Source organism: Engystomops pustulosus, chromosome 3 (assembly GCF_040894005.1).
Source record: "Engystomops pustulosus chromosome 3, aEngPut4.maternal, whole genome shotgun sequence".
Lineage (NCBI taxonomy): Eukaryota > Metazoa > Chordata > Amphibia > Anura > Leptodactylidae > Engystomops > Engystomops pustulosus.
The window spans coordinates 92,991,144-93,009,727 of record NC_092413.1 but is presented as its reverse complement, the minus strand read 5'-3'; the positions used below and the strand labels follow the sequence as shown (position 1 = coordinate 93,009,727).

Genomic DNA, 18,584 nt, shown 5'->3' with positions numbered 1-18,584 from the left:
GGAGGTCAGATAGTTACTAGAGCTCTATAGGAACCTGCCACTACCTGTATTTGTGAAAATAGTGGTGACGGGTTCCCTTTAACAATAAAAACTCTCATTCAACTTTCTCAAAAAAAAAAATTCTCAACTGGGCATTCACCTATAATTTCATAATTTAATGACCATTTCATATGCAAAAACTTTTTGTTTCACTGCAGCAACAACTTGTTTCTAAGGGATAATATCACATCCAATTGAAGAAGATATTGTGTGTGTATATATATAAAAAAAAATTTCAGGGTATTGTTTGTCACATCTGGGCATCATCTGGGCATCAACATTTAACTGAATTCATCTGCCATATACAGATATAAAATGTCAATGTCCAGATGAGAATTCCATAAATGGCGTGACAAATAATACCCCGAAAACACACAAAGCTGGGCATCAGTATTCTGATATAACAATTATACAAAATAGGTGTTTTTAGGCAAAACTTTAACAATCTATATTAAATTCATACACAAAAAAATGACACGAGAAAGAGTTGAGACCTAAAAACATTTAAAAAAAAGTGCTAAAACACATGAAAAACATATGGACACTAGCAAATATTTGGGCTAATTTACTAAGGGTCCGTCGGATGCATTTTCGTCGGGTTTCCCGACGATTTCCGTTTTGCGCCGAATTGCCCCGGGATTTTGGTGCATGGGCGCCAGCTTGCACGCGACAAAAATCGGCGGGCCGTCAGACAACCCGTCAGATTCAGACAACGCGCAGGATTTAACTTTTAGAAATGTGTCGCAAGACACGCACTTACAAGCACTGGGCAGAAGCAGGTGAACTTTAGCGGACCTCGGCGGACAAGCGATGGATGCAGGAACTCGGGCGCACAATCTTAGTGGATCGCAGACCCAAATCCTTGTCGGACAATGTACTGTGGGATCGCGACATAAGCGGGTAAGTAAATCTGCCCCATTGTGTCCATAAATAGCCACACATGTATAAAGGTACCCTGCTATTCACCTCAGATAGAGTAATTACACGACAAAAATGAAACAAGGTAAAAATTTGTTTCAGTCAGATACAAATACTGTCCACAACACATGTAGACTTCAAGCATGGGTCAAACCAGTCATGTCTATGAAAAGCAATTATGAACAATGCAGTCATAGCGATTACCAGAGATGACGATAACCCAAACCTAATAAGCCCATCCACCCATCAAATAGTCGGTCGAAAGAGAGAGGAAAGCAAAACACATGTGGCTCTTGGCTTTTTTTTTTTAAGATGTTTTTAGGTCGCAACTCACGCTCTCTCATACATGTCATTTTTTGTGAATTTAATAAAGAGTGTTACAGTTTTGCCTATACACACCTCACTTGTCTAATTGTTGTATCAGTTGTGTAATGGTGTGTTGGTTACATGAATTGAGAATTGGTTGTGCATACCCTTTTTGTGTGATCTGGCATCAGAATTCTGGACACATGTAGACCTCACATACAGAAGTCTTCATTCTTGAAAGATGGAATTGGGATTACAACTTAAAGGGGCTTGCCACTGTACCTCATGTTCTTTGTAATGTGTGTAAATGTGGGGGACAGGATATTAGGTTATGTACCAATATATTAATCTATTAAAAGTTCTGAACCGCTTTCTTGATATATAAAGTGAAGTCTCCTTTCTTTTACCTCATAAGCTAGACATTCCTGCCCATAAAATGGCCGCAGATGAAGGGTCATGTGATCTTCATCTATCTAGATCTTCATCTATCAGGGCGACTGCCTTCCAGGACCATGATCTCAAATTCATTAATACAGGGTACAATTCATGCAGTAGTGAGGGCATTCTGTACCACCTGGTTAAGATTTTGTAGCTGGTCTCCTGATGCCCGATTGTGACCGCAGACCTCTGTACCGCACAGTACGGCGGGAGTGAGGTAGACTGCAACGTGGTCAGAAACTCGTAGATAAAGGAAATATTGTGAGGAGTGGGAGCAGAAGCTAGACACGCCTGCTCAAAGTCAGAGAGGGTGCGGGGCAGGTCAGTGGGATTCTTCATTGAATCATAGAAATGTTTGAGTTGGTTATAGGGGAGAAGGTGTGCAGAGAGTTTCTCAATACAGTTTCTCTTCAATATGCATTAAAACAAAATTTGACAGGTGCAAAAGAATGGGCACTGCAATAGAAAAGTGACATTAATAATTAGTAGATCCTCCTTTTGCAAAAATAACAGCCTCTAGTCGCTTCCTGTAGCGTTTAATGAGTTCCTGGATGAAGGTATTTTTGACCATTCCTCTTTACAAAACAATTTCAGTTCAGTTGAGTATGATGTACAGCCCGCTTCAAATATCCCATAGATGTTCAATGATATTTAGGTCTGGGGATTGGGACGGCTATTCCATAACATTGTAATTGTTCCTCTGCATGAATGCCTGGGTAGATTTGGATCAATGTCTTGCTGAAATATCCATCACCGACATAACTTCAACTTTGTCACTGATTCTTGAACATTATTCTCAAGAATCTGCTGATACTGAGGGGAATCCATGTGACCCTCAACTTTAACAAGATGGCCGGCATTTGCCACACAGCCCCAAAGCATGATGGAACCTTCACCAAATTTTACAGTGGGTAGCAAGTATTTTTTTGGAATACTGTGTTTATTGGCCACCATGCATAACGCTGTTTTGTATGACCAAACAACTCAATCTTTGTTTCATCAGTCCACAGGACCTTCTTCCAAAATGAAACTGGTTTGTCCATACCTCAGGCGACTCCGCATCACTCTCCCATACAGCTTCTCCTTGAGCAAAGTGCGCTGTATTGTTGACCGCTGCACAGTGACACCATCTGCAGCAAGATGATGCTGCAGGTCTTTGGAGGTGGTCTGTGGATTGTCCTTGACTGTTCTCACCAAGAACTGTCTGTGTGGTCTTCCATTTCCTTACTATGTTCCTCACAGTGGAAACAGACAGGTTTAATATCGGAGACAACTTTTTGTATCCTTCCCCTGAACAACTATGTTGAACAATCTTTGTTTTCAGATCATTTGAGAGTTGTTTTTAGGATGATGCCGCTCCTCAGAGGAGATTCAAATAGGAGAACTACTTGCAAGTTGCCACCTTAAATCCCTTTTCTCATGATTGGATACACCATGCTATGAAGTTCAAAGCTCAAAGAGGTTACCAAACCAATTAAGTGCTTCAGCAAGTCAGTAAAAAGTAGTTAGGAGTATTCAAATCACAAAAATTATAAGGGTACCCATACTTTTGCACCTGTCAAATCTTGTTTTAATGCATATTGCACATTTTCTGTAAGTACAATAAACCTCATTTCAATCCTGAAATATTACTGTGATATATCTAATAACTGATGGACAAACTGAAATATCTGTTGCAAAAACCCAAAATTTGATAACTAAAAATGATTAAGATTAATAGAGGTGACCAAACTTTTTTCATATGACTGTATATGAACAGGCCTATGCAAGCAGATATTCTTTCTTGTGCTGCTATGAATCCTGAATTATTACAGTTTATAGTTAGAAACATGCGGAAATGTTTTGTTAAGATGAAAATTATTCTGCTATTACCACACACTCCATTATTTTCATGCAAGCCAAGAAAATAATCCATGAAGTAGACTATTTGGAAGTATCTGGTAGCATGGAATATACATGTGAATAGGTGATGTTTCAGTATTAGACTAGAATTATTGTGCTCCTGCTGTCAGTCACAAGTAATACGAAATGAATATATAGAGATATGCATACGAAACCCAAAAGGTTTGGATGTCTGATGACTGTTGTGTAGAAGTAAATTGTGGGTCACAACACGAAAACAGTCACTGCCACCATTTTATGCCACCACATTCCCTAGTCTTCTAGTATTATACATATAACAAGTGTTTCTCAAGCATTTCTCATAATGTGAGGTCACCAGTAATCATAGTTAAATAATATAAGCCATCCTGTTAAAGAAATCAATATACAGCTATGTCCACTTACCGCCCAACATCCAGTACATGTTTCAAAATCAAGAAAAACACCAAGAGCCACTACAAGGTTGGCCCTCAAGCTTAATTCCAGAAAACCCAGGAATTTTAGGATCTAGTAATTCAGATGTTTTGCCATCTGTGTCAGGAAGATTTTAGGCTGTTTTTGCCTCAGCAATAGTATATTTTATTGTGTAACATGAGTTTTCAAAACATTTTCCAGGACCTAGTCATAATGAAAAAGAAATCAACACTGGCCAATTCCAACTCAAGGACAAGAGTGGTGTGCATGGACAAAAATCACAAAACAGCCCATTGTAATTGACATTTTGAGAAAACCAACCTATTTTACAGAGTTATCTATGGACTGCTGAAAAACCCATCCAATCACATGACATTTACTTACTTCACCTTAGCTATTGTTTTGCAATATGATTTTCCTAATCCCCACTATTATTAAAGGGGACCTGTCATCCTTACCTGAAGAGAAGTTCCAATAGCCTAAGTCATGTTGATTTCAGAAATGTCTTTCTCAGCAATAACAAATACATCCAGTGTATTTTACATTATCTGGCTCCCTGCAAGCAGTGTGTGGCGAGTCGCGGGGAAATGGCAGTTCACACGGCACGAGTTGTCTTCCCCTCAATCCCTCCGCACAGGTAGGAGGAGGGATAAAGAAAACAACTTGTGCAGTTTCAACTGCCCTCCCCCCTCACCAGACTTGCACAGGCTGCTGGCAAGGAGACAGGTAATGTAAAATAAATAAATAATAATGATGATGAAAAAGTACTGGATTCATTCTTATTGCTGATAAAGGCATTTCTGAAAATGAACATGCCATAGGCTATTGCAACCCATTTTCAAAGCAAAATGCCTGCCCTGATGACAGGGGAGGTCTGACCATGCATATTATTCATGTCAAAAGTGCGGCTAGGATTACACAGAGTTTTTAGTAGACAAAAGAAAAAATGCTATCTGCAGTTTAAAAATCTGTTTAAAATAGTTATTTTAACACTTATGCAAAGTTAAAAAAAAATAATTCCTTTACCCAGTAGTTCATAGAGCTAATTTATCATTACACCATGTGACCAAGGGCTGGATTCAAGTGTCTTTACAGAGGAGATCCAGCCCCCTCAGTCACAGTTCCGTTTGGAAGCTCTAATCACTCATGGGTTGGATATCCTCAGTATATTAGCCTTGATTCAGCCCCTGGTTACATGATGCACTATTTCTTGGGAGGGGTAGACCAAATGAACTGGAATCAGCAAGTCATCACAATTATGAGGCACTGCAGCACTTTCAGGTCCCAAGAACAGGCTCTGATCTTTTGACAATATGAAACATTAAAAAAGTCATATTTCAGCAGTGAATAAAGTAATGCATTTTTATCAACAGAATTATTTGGACTCCCATTTTTCCTCAAAGAATGGAGCAGAAGGTCACATAGGCTAAAGGTCACTCTGCTAAATCTAAAAGGGTTGCTAGAGTTAGGCACATGGAACTCTAAATATTTAAATATAGCCAACAAGGTGACAAGCAAGATTGCACATCGTCATCAGATCTATCATTACACAATTATACAATGTCTGGGGTTACCGTAATCCGAAGTATCAAAGTACTATACTGTGCCTTGCAAAATTATTCATCCCCCTAGAATTTTTCCAACTTTTGCCACATTTCAGGCTTCAAACATAAAGATATAAAATTGTAATTTTCAGGTGAAGAATCAACAAGTTGGACACAATTATATATATTCTATCTATAAATATATATGTTATAAAACTGTGGCTTCAAGCTGCTGAAAACCAAAAATAAATCATAACCAAGATACAGCTTTATGTACCATTGATATCACTTACCTTTGACAAACTGTACTATGGACACCACATGATAGATAAATGACTCAGGGGAAGTTTTGTTGGAGAAGGAAACCTTCATGTGGTCAAAGATGGACCGGAAGTCTTTCTGTCTCTTGACTGAATGTACAAGAGTACTAGCTAGCAGTCGGTCATTAGCCATAGAGGATGGCCTGTATTATAACAGAAAACAACACTTAAATTATATTTTAACTTAGATCATATATTAACTTTCTCAAATACCACCTCCTTACCGAATATCATCAAGGGGAACGGCAGGGATTCGAAGTTTGACCTCAGGATGGTGAGACTCTGTCGCTACCATTCTGATCCTGAGTGGGCTTTCTTCCCTGAACACTACTCTCTCTTTGACTTCATCACTTGGGTGTAAAGGAAAATTGCAACTGAATGGGTCTTTTATCTTATCAAACAAACGGACTGGGTCTGGTGACTTAGGTTCCTTTTTAGCACTTTTATCATCATCTTTATGTTTCTCTTTTGTGGTTAGTTTGTGGCCCTTCCCCTCCCTGATCTTTTCACTATCCTTACTACCTTTCATGGAAGCTTTGGACTTGGACTTTGTCCCTTCTTCTTCTGCGTTCCATTGGGATGTAGAAGAAAATCCTTTGCCCTGATCTGCTAACACTGATTTTCTAAACTGTCTATAATCCTCAGCTTCCTCCATCTCTTCACTTTCTGAAACTGATATAAACTGAGATTTAGCAGTCTCTTTTTCCAAAATATATTCTAACAAATCACGATCGTCCCAACTTCGGCTGGTTTCCTTTTTAGTCTTATCCTTATGGCTTTCCTTCTCTCTATTATTAACTTTCTCAATTGGGAATAACCTGTGTTCTTCATCTGTATATCTAAAAGGATGAAATAAGTGTATACCATAAACACAAATTGCAGGTCATACCCATTTACAATAAATAAATATCACAAGAGATTTAAAAATTTTTGAATACAAAACAACTTAAAGGAAACCTACCACTTAAAAGTGGTAGGTTTAGACACATATACATGGCACCAGCTCAGGGTGAGCTGGTGCCAGAGCATATTTTTGTTAGGGGAACAAAGCCCCTATCGCCGTTTTATAAGTTATATCAACTTATAACTCGGCGCACCGCACTTGGGCACGGCGCACCATGCGCGTGCCCGTGCGTGCGCCGGATTCTAAAGTGCTGGAGAGCCGGTGACGTCACCGAGCTCTCCGGCACACGCACGCCTGCACAACTTAGCACGGCCTGTTTCCCCGTGCTAAGTTGCGCAGGCGCGCGTGTGCCGGGGAGATCGGTGACGTCACCGGCTCTCCAGCACTTTAGAATCCGGCGCACGCACGGGCACGCGCATGGTGCGCCGTGCCCAAGTGCGGTGCGCCGAGTTATAAGTTAATATAACTTATAAAACGGCGATAGGGGCTTTGTTCCCCTAACAAAAATATGATCTGGCACCAGCTCACCCTGAGCTGGTGCCATGTATATGTGTCTAAACCTACCACTTGTAAGTGGTAGGTTTCCTTTAATGTCAAAACTTAACAAATATTACTATACACATTTGGTAATGAACACAAAAAAAATGTATTCTAGCTGGTAGAATAAAACTATTTTTGTGGTCTATCACAAGGGGATAGTGTAATGCTTTACAATATAAAAAAAACAGTACGATAAATGTCAAGAATAATGTTCTAACATGAGAGTATAAGGCATTTTATGTTCTATATTACAGTATCTTGATATTGAAAATAAATGTGGACCAATCTTCTTACCTTTTTGGAAATTTTGTACCTTTTGAAATTTCTTGCTCTGCAGTTTCAGTGAATAAAGAATAGTGAGAATGTCCTTCATTATGTGAAGTGTTCTGAGACACCACCGTCTTTGCTGGACTCTTCTGAATGGGGATATGGATTGGACTGTTTTGTGATGGACTGTACCGAGTTGAACCATTACCACCAGAGCCAGAACCAGACCTTTCAGGGCTATGTGCCATGGAATGTGAATTTTGAGACATAGTGTCTTTACCAGAGTGGACTACACTAAGAATAGGGCAATCAGATTGGGAAGAACTTTCACTTGGTGGAGAAGCTACTGGTGAAGGACTACAGGGGGACCTAGGACTGTTTTCATATGCAGAAAGACCTGCCCAACTCTCTCCTTGCAAATCCAGTTCTTTTCCAAGTTCATCTAAGGGCTCGGATGGATCAAAAGCATCTTTATGGTCATCACCGGATTTCTCATGAGAAGGACTTTTTGATTTTTCAACCTCTTCATGCTTTTGTTTAGGTTTCTCACGGGAAGCTCGAGATTTTCTATCAGGAGATTTGCTGTATCGTGATGAAGAACGAGACGAAGATGATCTTTGTGATGGAGAAGACTTGTAAGATCTCTGTGATCGACTCCTGGATCTGTGCGAAGAAGCAGAACGCCTCTTCGGACTCCTAGACCGAGACCTCCCACGGCGAGGACTTCGAGAGTACCTGCGGTTCCACATTGGCCGGTAACCACCACGATGATACCTGCCACCCCCACCTTGGTAGTAACCTCTTGCTCTTCCCCTGAAGCCATAGGGGCGCCTCATTCCTCTATTATTTCGATAATCTCTGCGGAAATCTCTGTTGTACACACGTTCTCGGCTTCGAGATCGAGAGTAGGTTCTTGATCTAGATCTGGAACTTAAAAGTTACAATATACTTTATATTATACTTGTACTTTAAAAGACAAGAAACAAAGTTGAGATGAAGCGATTCTCCTGAAGACTGCTTTATTTCTTAAACCTATAAAAGTTGTGCCCCTCTCTCTCTCTTCCTGTTGAGCATTTAACAATAATACTCTTTCACTGTTCAACTAGATTAGTGATTTCTAAAGTTAAAATTATAAAAGTTATTTTTTCTTTTCCATCTGACAGAATGGCTGGAGTAGTTACATAATCACGTATACAGAGACTGGCATTCTAACAGTGACTTTACCAGTGAAGACAAAGGCCCCATCTACTCCAGGAATGAATGTCATACAATATATTGAGGGATTTCACGTTTCATTGTTCTAAAGCACCAAGGATCACTTCCTCACCAATAACAGTGCTGAAAGTGACCATGTCCTCCAACACATATACAAAGGGCAAAAGTTGCTAGAGGGTTCCATTTAATTCACACTTTGTGAGTCAATGCATCAGTTACTCAGAGACTTGTTAAAAGTTGCACTTCTTGCATTCTTTACAACTGTTACACAGCATGTAATACGTTCAAGAAAGACATTAAGAGGAGTTGGAGCCAGTGACTATTTTGGTGGAGTCTGAATAAAATTGACCAGCTATGACTCCCAAAATATAGAACACTGAATATTTGGGGAAATTATGGAATGTCTGTTCTAAGGATGTAGGCTTTTAGTTCTGAATGACCTTATTGCTCATGCTCAGTAATGAAGCTACTCAGCTACAGATCACAGAAACTGGGAACACTCCTCCCTCACCCACCGATGTAAGCTCACCAGCTTGTGACCTCTGAGAAGGAGCAGGAGGTGGAGCTGTACAGGAGCAAAGGTGGGGGCTAAGATCTGAGGAGTAACACAGACAAGTCACATGTTGTTTTTTAAAATGCATCCAAACCAAAGCCCAGTCCCTATGACTACCCGAGGATTTTGTCAGAGTGCAAGGTAAGTTATAATACACAACTTGCAAACGCTTTGAGAAGGCAGAAAGGTATTTTTGCACTGCAGGTGTCATGGGCTTCTGCAACCTGTCTTTAATGAAAATGAGGTCTCTAGTGACAGGTTCCCTTTAAAGTTTCAATTAACTGTGTAAAAATTAATTGTCTAGTGTATATTCTCTATGTTTGCGGCTTTACATTTTAGTAAAGTGTAAAAGTTTAAATGTAGTGCAGCTCCTCCACACAGATCAAAGGGGAAGGAAAGTCTTCACTGCTAGAGTGATCAGGAAAGATGGATTAAGGAAGTATTGTCCACTGTATGTTTTCTCTGTATACTGCTTTATGTTTTAGTTTGCTTTTACTCTTTTTTACAGAGGTTTGCGGCTCTAATGGATTCTAAACTATGCATAGAATAGAAGAGCAGAATTGTTTTCTAACATCTAAAAATCATAAATGCCGATACAAAGGTGTAACAGTACTATAAATATTGAAGACAATATATTATATTATCTAGCACTGCTAGACTGTGCTGCTTTATGATGTAATACACTTAGCTTTTATGAATGGATGAATTTTCCATATCAGGCTTTTCTCCAGGAAATTGTGGAAATTGTTAGAAATGTTGCCCATGTGGTTACTGCATTGCTACCAACCCAAGTCAGTGTAGAGAAGCTGTTCTCTATAGCCTCAAAATAATTTGGTCTGACTTTAGGTCATTTATGAAGGAGGAAGGAGGCGATACAGAAACTACACGCCTAAATGTATAAGAAACCAACTTAGGAAGTCTCAACTTTTGTTACCCAATTTCTCTGGAGTATACCGATACCCCATATTTGCTGCTGTATGGGCACACGGTTTGGCATAGAAGGGAAGGAGATGCTATTCAGAGCAGATCTGCATTGTCACATTTTACAGGCTCTTATTTCCGAGATGAGATCCACAATTCAGATACATCATTTAAGGGGGTTCAATAGCAAACTGAGATTTTCTTAACTTTTTCTTGGTGGGGATAATAAAATGATTAATTCTGGTTTAGGGTTTTTAGTTTATTTGTAGGCCGTTCACTATACCATAAAAATAATGTTATCTGTATTCTATAGGTCACCAAGATTACAGTGATACCCCATTTATATGGCTTTTTTATGGTTGACTTGTTTTGCAGAATATAGAACTCATCTGGTGAGAAATTTGCTTGTTCATCACCATGTTACAAGAGGCTTCTTTTTTGCGAGACAAGCTGTATTTTTTTTTATTGGTATCCTGGCAGGGTAACTGCTACTTTTTGATCACTTTTTATCCTTTTTATGAGGTTGGATGTAAGAACATCGTCATCTTTGCAGATTTTTTTTACGTCGTTCACCGCACGGGTTCAATTACAATTCTATTTTATTCTATGGGTTGTTATGTATGTGGGGATACCATACTCAATATGTAGTGTTTTGTGGTGATTTTTAAACTAGAAATTTTATTTTCATATGTGATGGGGCATTAGGGGATCTTTATTCATTTTTTTATTTGCACTTTTTGAAAAAACTTTTTTTTTTGACTGCTTTACTTTGTCCCAGTGTGAGACATGAACAAGTGATCACTTGTTCAATGTAATATACTGCAATGCTAATGTATTGCAGTATATTACCTTAGTCAGCCTATGCATTCTGCATTCTGACAGGCACATTGCTTACAGAATCTAGCAGGCGCTTACTGCCAGCAGGCCTCTTTAATGAGCCCTAGACATAAAGTATCTAAAGAATCTAAGAGTAAGTGTTCCTGTTTTATCACGCTTGATTTTGATGGCAGATTCCCATAAGCAATTCATGTCGAGCCTACTGTTTACCTGTATCTTTTCTTCCTTGAATGTGACCTTGATCGCGATGATGATGGAGACCGTGATCTTGAGGAATGGGACCTGGAATTTGACCGTCCCATTTTCAAAAACTCAAAATTCACTGAAAAGGCAAAAAAAAAACAAAAAACATTTTGATCAGTATCAGATATGCAAACTGTCCATTCCCTCTTATTTGGACTGCTTTAAAGGGGTATCATGGAAGATAAGGAACTTGTATAAGATCTCATATTAAGTGATAGTCACTGATAAATTAGCTTGGAGCAATACCTGCCCCCTGCACAATCACAAACAAGTGGGTCTGTGTAGAAGCTGCTTGCCATTACAGCAGTCACATATCCCACTCAAATAAATCTGGTTTCAGTCCGCTACAATGTACTGTGCCAAACTGACCACAAACCTAAACAGCTGTGGTCCACCCCCACTTTAAAGGAGGGTAATTGTCCCAAACTTACTTGCTCGTTGTTTAGGCTAGGGGATGACCTATTTTTAAGTCCTGGAATGGCCGGATAATCATAAAATAGACTTTTTAAAATTATTCAAAATGAACCAGACCATGACGTAGCCCAGAGCACCTCTTGGTTCCACCGTTAATATATGCCACCCCATCCATATGAATGGCAGCCACGTCAGCGGGCGGGACTAGGCTGCCATGAACACGGAGAGGGCGTGTAAATATTATCAGGCTGTGGAATCAAGAGGCACTCAGGTGATGTAGCACAAAGCGCCTCTGGCTCATTTGAGTATTTTCTACTGCTACTTTATGATTATTAATCCTTTAACTGGTTAGTGACTGCCCGCCGTGTATTCATGGCGGCGGTCGGGTCCCGCTGCATGGAGAGGGCTCACGGGCTGAACCCTCTCCATAGCCGGTAAGTCTTTGCTGCATATTGCGCACCGATCGCGGGTGCTATCACAGTGCTTTGCCGGCAGCCTCAAAAAGATAGCCGCCATCTTGCCTAGGATCGTCGCTCCTCGTGACATCATCGGGGAGCGGCGATCCCTCTCCATGGTAGCCTCGGGTCTTCCGAAGACCCGAGGCTATTTCGTTTTAACCCCTTCATTACAATGTGCTGATAGCACATTGTAATGAATGAGGAGGAAAATCCCCATATACTGCCATACTGTAGTATGACAGTATATGATAGGATCAATCAGACAACTTAGGGTTAAAGTACCCTAGGAAGTCTGAAAAATAGTAAAAAGAAAAAGAAAAAAAAAAAAGTTTAAAAAAAAATTATAATAAAAAAAAACCTAAAAATTCAAATCACCCCCCTTTCCAAAAACTGAAAAAAAAATAAATAAACAGTAGAACAAAGAAAAAAATTATAAACACATTAGGTATCGACGCGTTCGAAAATGCCCGATCAAAATATATTAACGGTTTTTCAATGCGTTTAACACCGTAACGGAAAATAGCGCCCAAAGTCGAAAATGGCACTTTTTTGCCATTTTGAAAAATATAAAAAAAATCTATAAAAAGTGATCAAAAGGTCGTACAGTCTGAAAAATTATGTAATTGAAAATAATATCAAATGTCGCAAAAAAATGACACCACCCACAGCTCCGTACAACAAAGTATAAAAAAGCTATATTAGTGCCAGAAGATGGCAAAATAAAAAAAAAAAAAAATTGTACTGTGTAATGTGTTTTAATATTTTTAAAGGAAACCTACCACCACAAATCTACCTATAAAGGTAGATCGGGTGGTAGGTGAATCAATGGGACGTGAGGATAGCCCTTTTAAGGGCTAATCCTCACGTCCCCGCACTGTTTTATAAACTTTTATTACATCAATATGTTAATTTACTTATGCGGCTACTGGGGCGTGGAGTAGCCGCATCTGAGGTTACACGAGGCGGCTACTCCACGCCCCGGTAGCCACATTACCCCTCCTACTCACAATGTTCGGCGCGCAGCTGCTCGTAGCTGCGCGCCCTCGTCCGCCGATCCTGACGTCTGCGCATGCGCAGAACAGCAGGCCCGCGCCTGCGCGGTCACTGCTCTGAAGCCGGGGCTGCGCAGGCGCGGGCCTGCTGTTCTGCGCATGCGCAGACGGCAGGATCGGCGGACGAGGGCGCGCAGCTACCCTCAGATGCGGCTACTCCACGCCCCAGTAGCCGCATAAGTAAATTAACATATTAATGTAATAAAAGTTTATAAAACAGTGCGGGGACGTGAGGATTAGCCCTTAAAAGGGCTATCCTCACGTCCCATTGATTCACCTACCACCCGATCTACCTTTATAGGTAGATTTGTGGTGGTAGGTGCCCTTTAAATGTATGAAACCATTATAAAACCTATACATATTTGGTATCCCCGTAATCGTACCAACCAAAAGAATAAAGTAGACATGTCATTTGGGGCGCACAGTGAAAGCCGTAATATCCAAGCCCACAAGAAAATGTCGCAAATGCGTTTTTTCACCATTTTCAATGCATTTGGAATTTTTTCCCCGCTTCCCAGTACATGGCATGGAATATTCAATACCATCACTATGAAGTGCAATTTGTTATGCAGAAAACAAGCCATCACACAGCTCTTTACGTGTACAAATAAAAAAAGTTATAGATTTTGTAAGGTGGGGAGTGAAAAATGGAAATGAAAAAAACAGGAAAGGGCCCGGTCCTTAAACGGTTAAAGAGAGCCCATCATGATGTTATAGACTGACAAGCCAACATCAACTAGTCATCGATGACCGTGTCAGGATCACAATGTTGTCCTTTTATGTTCTCGGAGATTCAGCCGAAAAAAAGAAAAAGAACTTTGAATGCTTTATTCCAGCAGTTCACAACTATTTTTGTCCCAAGAGCCAACAGTTCAAGGTCCATCACTAAAAAAAAAAAAAAAACACAATAGAAACTATCCAATTTGTATGGTCTCTCTGTGTTTGCGTGGGATTCCTCTGGGTCCTTCGGTTTCCTCCTACACTCCAAAAACATAATGCTAGGTTGATAAGATTGTGAGCGCCATGGGTACAGAGACTCATTTGACAAGCTCTGTGTAGCGCTATATAAATAAAGGAATTATTATTATATAAGTGGCAAAGTGCTTGATCAACTGGGAAATGTGTAAATAAAAGTTTTTAAAACTGCTTGGAAGCCACTTAGGTTAAATTCATGACAGGCCAAAGCACACCTAGAGACACACTCGCATCACCCCTAGCTATAGAAACCCCAAACATCATGGGCCATGTGCTTTTAGCAGGAAAGTTTAAACCAAACTGCTCCAAAAAAGTCAATTCAAAAGAGTAATAAGCCTACAATATCCGAGTGTGGAGGACCTCTGAGACCAAACTCCTAGGTGTTCCTATCCGCAATAACAGCACAGGAGATGGAACAAAGCAGCTAAGACCTTACACATCTCCAGGAGATTTCAGAACAAAGCTCCTTACCCGCCATTAACATTGGGCACTGAAAGATGCTGTTTTTAAAGAAAGTATCAATGCACCAGCAGCATTGCTGTCCCACACAGCTCATGTGCCAGGAAAAACTCTCATGTGCTTAAAGAGAACCTGTCAACAGGGGCCTCATTTTCACCGAAGTCAGGTTTCTGCAGAAGCCCATTACAGCTGGGTTGCAATTATGTCTTTCTGCCTTTTCTGTGCATTTGCATTACACTATAATAGTGTGTTTTAACTCATCTGGCACCCTGACAGAATCCTGTTCTGAGTCCCAGGTTGGTTTTGTTTTGGATGCATTTAAAAAAAATATATGTGACTTCTCTGTGCTGCTCTATCACTTCCCACCTTTCTGCTCCTCCCTTTTGCATGGATGTTAACTCACCATGACATGAGCCCTTTCCCTGTGTGAGTGAAGGAACAGGAGGGAGGAGCTGTACAGGAGAAGAAAGGTGGGGCTGAAAGCTGAGGAGTGCCCCATCAGGACATAGCCAGTTTATAGCTTAAGGCTCAGCTCCATTATTGTATTCTGACATGTGTATGGTTTTAACTTTTGAACACTTTTTTTTAATACTGTTGTACTTCATTTTAGTGGTAAATTTTGGCTGATAAGCCTTGTGTCATATATTATAAAAAAAAAAAAAAAAAAAAAAATTTCCCATTTTCAACATTCAAAATCATCTCCTTTTCAGGCAAATAGTTTTACCACCTAAATTAGTTGCTGAATAACAACTAATGCTTTACATTTCCATAATTTTTGAAATGTCTGGATAACTTATTTTGTCACGCAGCTTACAAATCGAACATCGGTTTTCCGTATTTTCAAGGAGATTTCAAAAGGGATAATTACGGTTTTTAATGAAATTTTAAATACATTATATTAAAAAAAAAAAACATTTTTAAATCTGCACCCCCGAAACTATCAGAAACAGCTTTTAGCAAGATTGTTAACCCCTTGAGATCTTCAAAGTAATTAAATCAAAATCAAGTTTTGTTGGTTATACTTTCATTTAGCAATTAGCATTATGCAATTTCTCCCGAGTACAGAGACCACCCACATGTGGCGCAGAATGGAAGGAGCGCCCTGCAGCTGCCAGGATTTTAGTTTGCTCATCGGTGCCCTTTTGTATGCTATAAAATTTTAGATCTTTCTTACTGGGGCCATGTGCAACATTTATTTTGCCGCATGAGATGCATTTTCCAGAGTACTCTGCCCTTTTGTTGAAAATTATGTTAACTTTTTGAGGGCAGGAGTAGAAAACCATGAATTCTGTACTGGATTCTTTACTTTTTTTTGTTTGTTGTTCACCGTATAGCCTAATAATCATGTTATCTTTATTCTATGGGTCAACACGATTATGGGGATAGATATTTTTCTTACGCTTTACTATATTTACAAAAAAAATTATAATTTTAAAAATCTATAATTTTAGCATCACAGTCTTCCAAGTGGCATAAAATTTGTATTTTTTCGCTACGGAGATGGGTGATTGCTTGTTATTTTGCGGGACAAGTTGTACTTTGCAACTGTATCATTCTGGAATACATATGTTTTTCTGATCACTTTTTATTGCATATTTTGTGGGTTGAAATAGGTAAAAATCATAAGTTTTATTTCCACAGTTTATTGATCGAGTTCAATAAATGATCTTTTTTAATTCTACAGGTTTTTTTTTAATTTATCACTGCTCACTAAGCAGCATAAAACATTGTACAGCAGCTATACCTGGTAAAGCAGCTTAGCTTCATTCACTTGAATGGGACTGGCCCTTGTTGGAGTTCTTCTACAACTGCTCCAAACATGCAGGAGCTTTGACCTGTGGATATGGGATCTTTTGTTTTTCTTTTACATCTGTGTCTGAAGGAACACTCTACAATTTACAAGATAAAAATGTTATCTACCACAATGGGCTCAACTAAGCTAGAAGAATAACAGTAGAACAGTTGTATCTCAGTTGAAAATGACAGATTTTAAGCTGGGAGAGTTTTGGCCACTCTCTTTTTTGTTATTTTGGCAGTTTTTTCTCCAGAATTGATAACTGATTGTTAGTTTATAGTTAACATCAGTGTGTCAAAAGCATAAACACAAACAACTCAGAATGTAATGGTAATGCTAAAACAGTGTGAGTTGTTAGCATTAGGGTGCCCTCTCATGCGCATACTGTATATACTCGAGTATAAGCAGAGTTTTTCAGCACAAAAAATGTGCTGGAAAAACAAAACTTAGCTTATTTTCAAGTCTATAAAAAAATTAAAAAAAATCAATACTCACCTTTCTGATGACCTCCACAGGTCTTTTTGCTTCCTGCCGATAACAGGTCTGTGGCACACACACTGACGTCAGCTGCTTGCTGACATCATTGTGTGTGCGCCAGGCCCATGCATGATGTCGATGCACACACTATTATGTCAGCAAGCTGCTATATACTGGTGGGCAGGAGGCAGGCTATGTAGTGGGGGGTGGGGGGGGGGGAGTAGTGATGGGAAGTCTGGCTCTTCTTAGCGAGCTGTCTCATTAGGCTCCGCTCACTAAGAAGAGCCGGCTCTTTTAGCTCCTAAATGGCTCCCTATTACATATATAATAGGGAGCCGCAGACCAGTCAGTCTCCCCATACCACTCCACTTTTAACCTGATTTTATTGGGTTAAAAGGGGCTTGGTGAGCCATTTAGGGGCAGGATTTAGTGAGCCGACTCTTTACGCCGGCTCGTTCGCAAACGAACCATCACTAGGAGGCAGGCTATGTACTGAGAGGGCAGGGGGCTTGCTATATACTGAGGGCAAGAGGCAGCCTGTATAAAGCGGACTGGCTATATACTGGGGGGCAAGGGGCTGGCAGCTATATGCTTGCTGGAGGCTGTGGCTAATGCTTTCCGCCGCTGGATCCTGTGCACTGGCATTACAGGGTGCCCTCGGAACCCATATACTGCATGGTGACATCAGATACTCAGGAACCTGTTATATCTATATCCGCGTCCCGCCGGCTGCACCACAGTACAAGGCTGTATATGCGGTACAGGGAAGGGATTAGTCGCATATATAACACGCTGCACACATAACGCACCTGGCAGAACAGCCGTAGATCACACACACATCCGCTCGCTGTTATTCACCATTCCTCCTCCTCTTCCTCCCGTTTAACGCGGACGTCCGTGACAACAGGAAATGTCAGAACCGGAAGCAGAGAAGGTCTGGTGACGTCACTACGTACACACAGAACCGAGTGTGAGGAACCGCGGCCTAGTGCCCGACTCTCCGGTTTCTCGTCAGTGTGTGGCGGGTGTAGTAATTACTGCTGCTAGGGGGAGCTGCACCTGGTATGCTCTCTATGCAGCAATTCCATTATAGACCATTCACCAGAGAGGAGAAGGTGCTAGTCAGAAAGGATTACATATACACAGACCACTACAGAAAAATGGCTGGAATAGAGCCGCTTTCAGGAGCTAAATATAGATACTCCTATTTAGCAGCTTCTTTACCGAATAGGCAGAGTGGAGTGTCTATTGGAAGGATTGTGGGGCTGCTGCGGAACATCTTTAAAGACAATCACTGTAAAGTGTAATAGTAATGTGCATGCTGGTATTTCTCTTTTCATTGTCATTATTAAAACTGTCTCATTTAAATGAGTGCAGTATCCCACCCCATGTTCTTGTATCAGCACCATAAAAATTAACTTCTAAGAGATTTCTTTTTTTTTTTTATAGCTTTGTATGATAACATAGAAACTTGGTAAAGTTCAGCTAATTTATCAAAGGGAGTGTGTTTAGAGACGGGTGAACCCAATTTTTGGATTCTGCTGCTTGACCTGTAAAAAAAAAAAAAAAAGCAGCTGAAAAAGCCAGTCCGGTAAATAGACTCGCCCCCGGAAC

General features: G+C 40.2%; 1 protein-coding gene across 6 annotated transcripts in view; it reads right to left on the bottom strand.

The window, feature by feature from the left end:
* BCLAF1 (BCL2 associated transcription factor 1) overlaps positions 1–17,954 on the bottom strand; it is a 32,730-nt gene extending 14,776 nt beyond the window's left edge. For 2 of the 6 annotated variants that reach the window (XM_072141459.1, XM_072141462.1), the window contains exons 1-5: positions 17,780–17,945; positions 11,308–11,419; positions 7,599–8,501; positions 6,085–6,699; positions 5,834–6,003 (exon numbers count right to left, since the gene is read on the bottom strand). In XM_072141459.1, coding sequence (XP_071997560.1) covers positions 5,834–6,003; positions 6,085–6,699; positions 7,599–8,501; positions 11,308–11,399 — 1,780 coding nt within the window. In that variant the 5' untranslated portion in view covers positions 11,400–11,419; positions 17,780–17,945. Of the gene's footprint in view, positions 1–5,833; positions 6,004–6,084; positions 6,700–7,598; positions 8,502–11,307; positions 11,420–16,442; positions 16,588–16,988; positions 17,011–17,779 lie in introns of those variants that run through there. The other 4 variants (XM_072141460.1, XR_011854137.1, XM_072141463.1 and 1 more) reach the window with 4 other exon arrangements.
* Between the last annotated feature and the right edge of the window lie 630 nt (positions 17,955–18,584).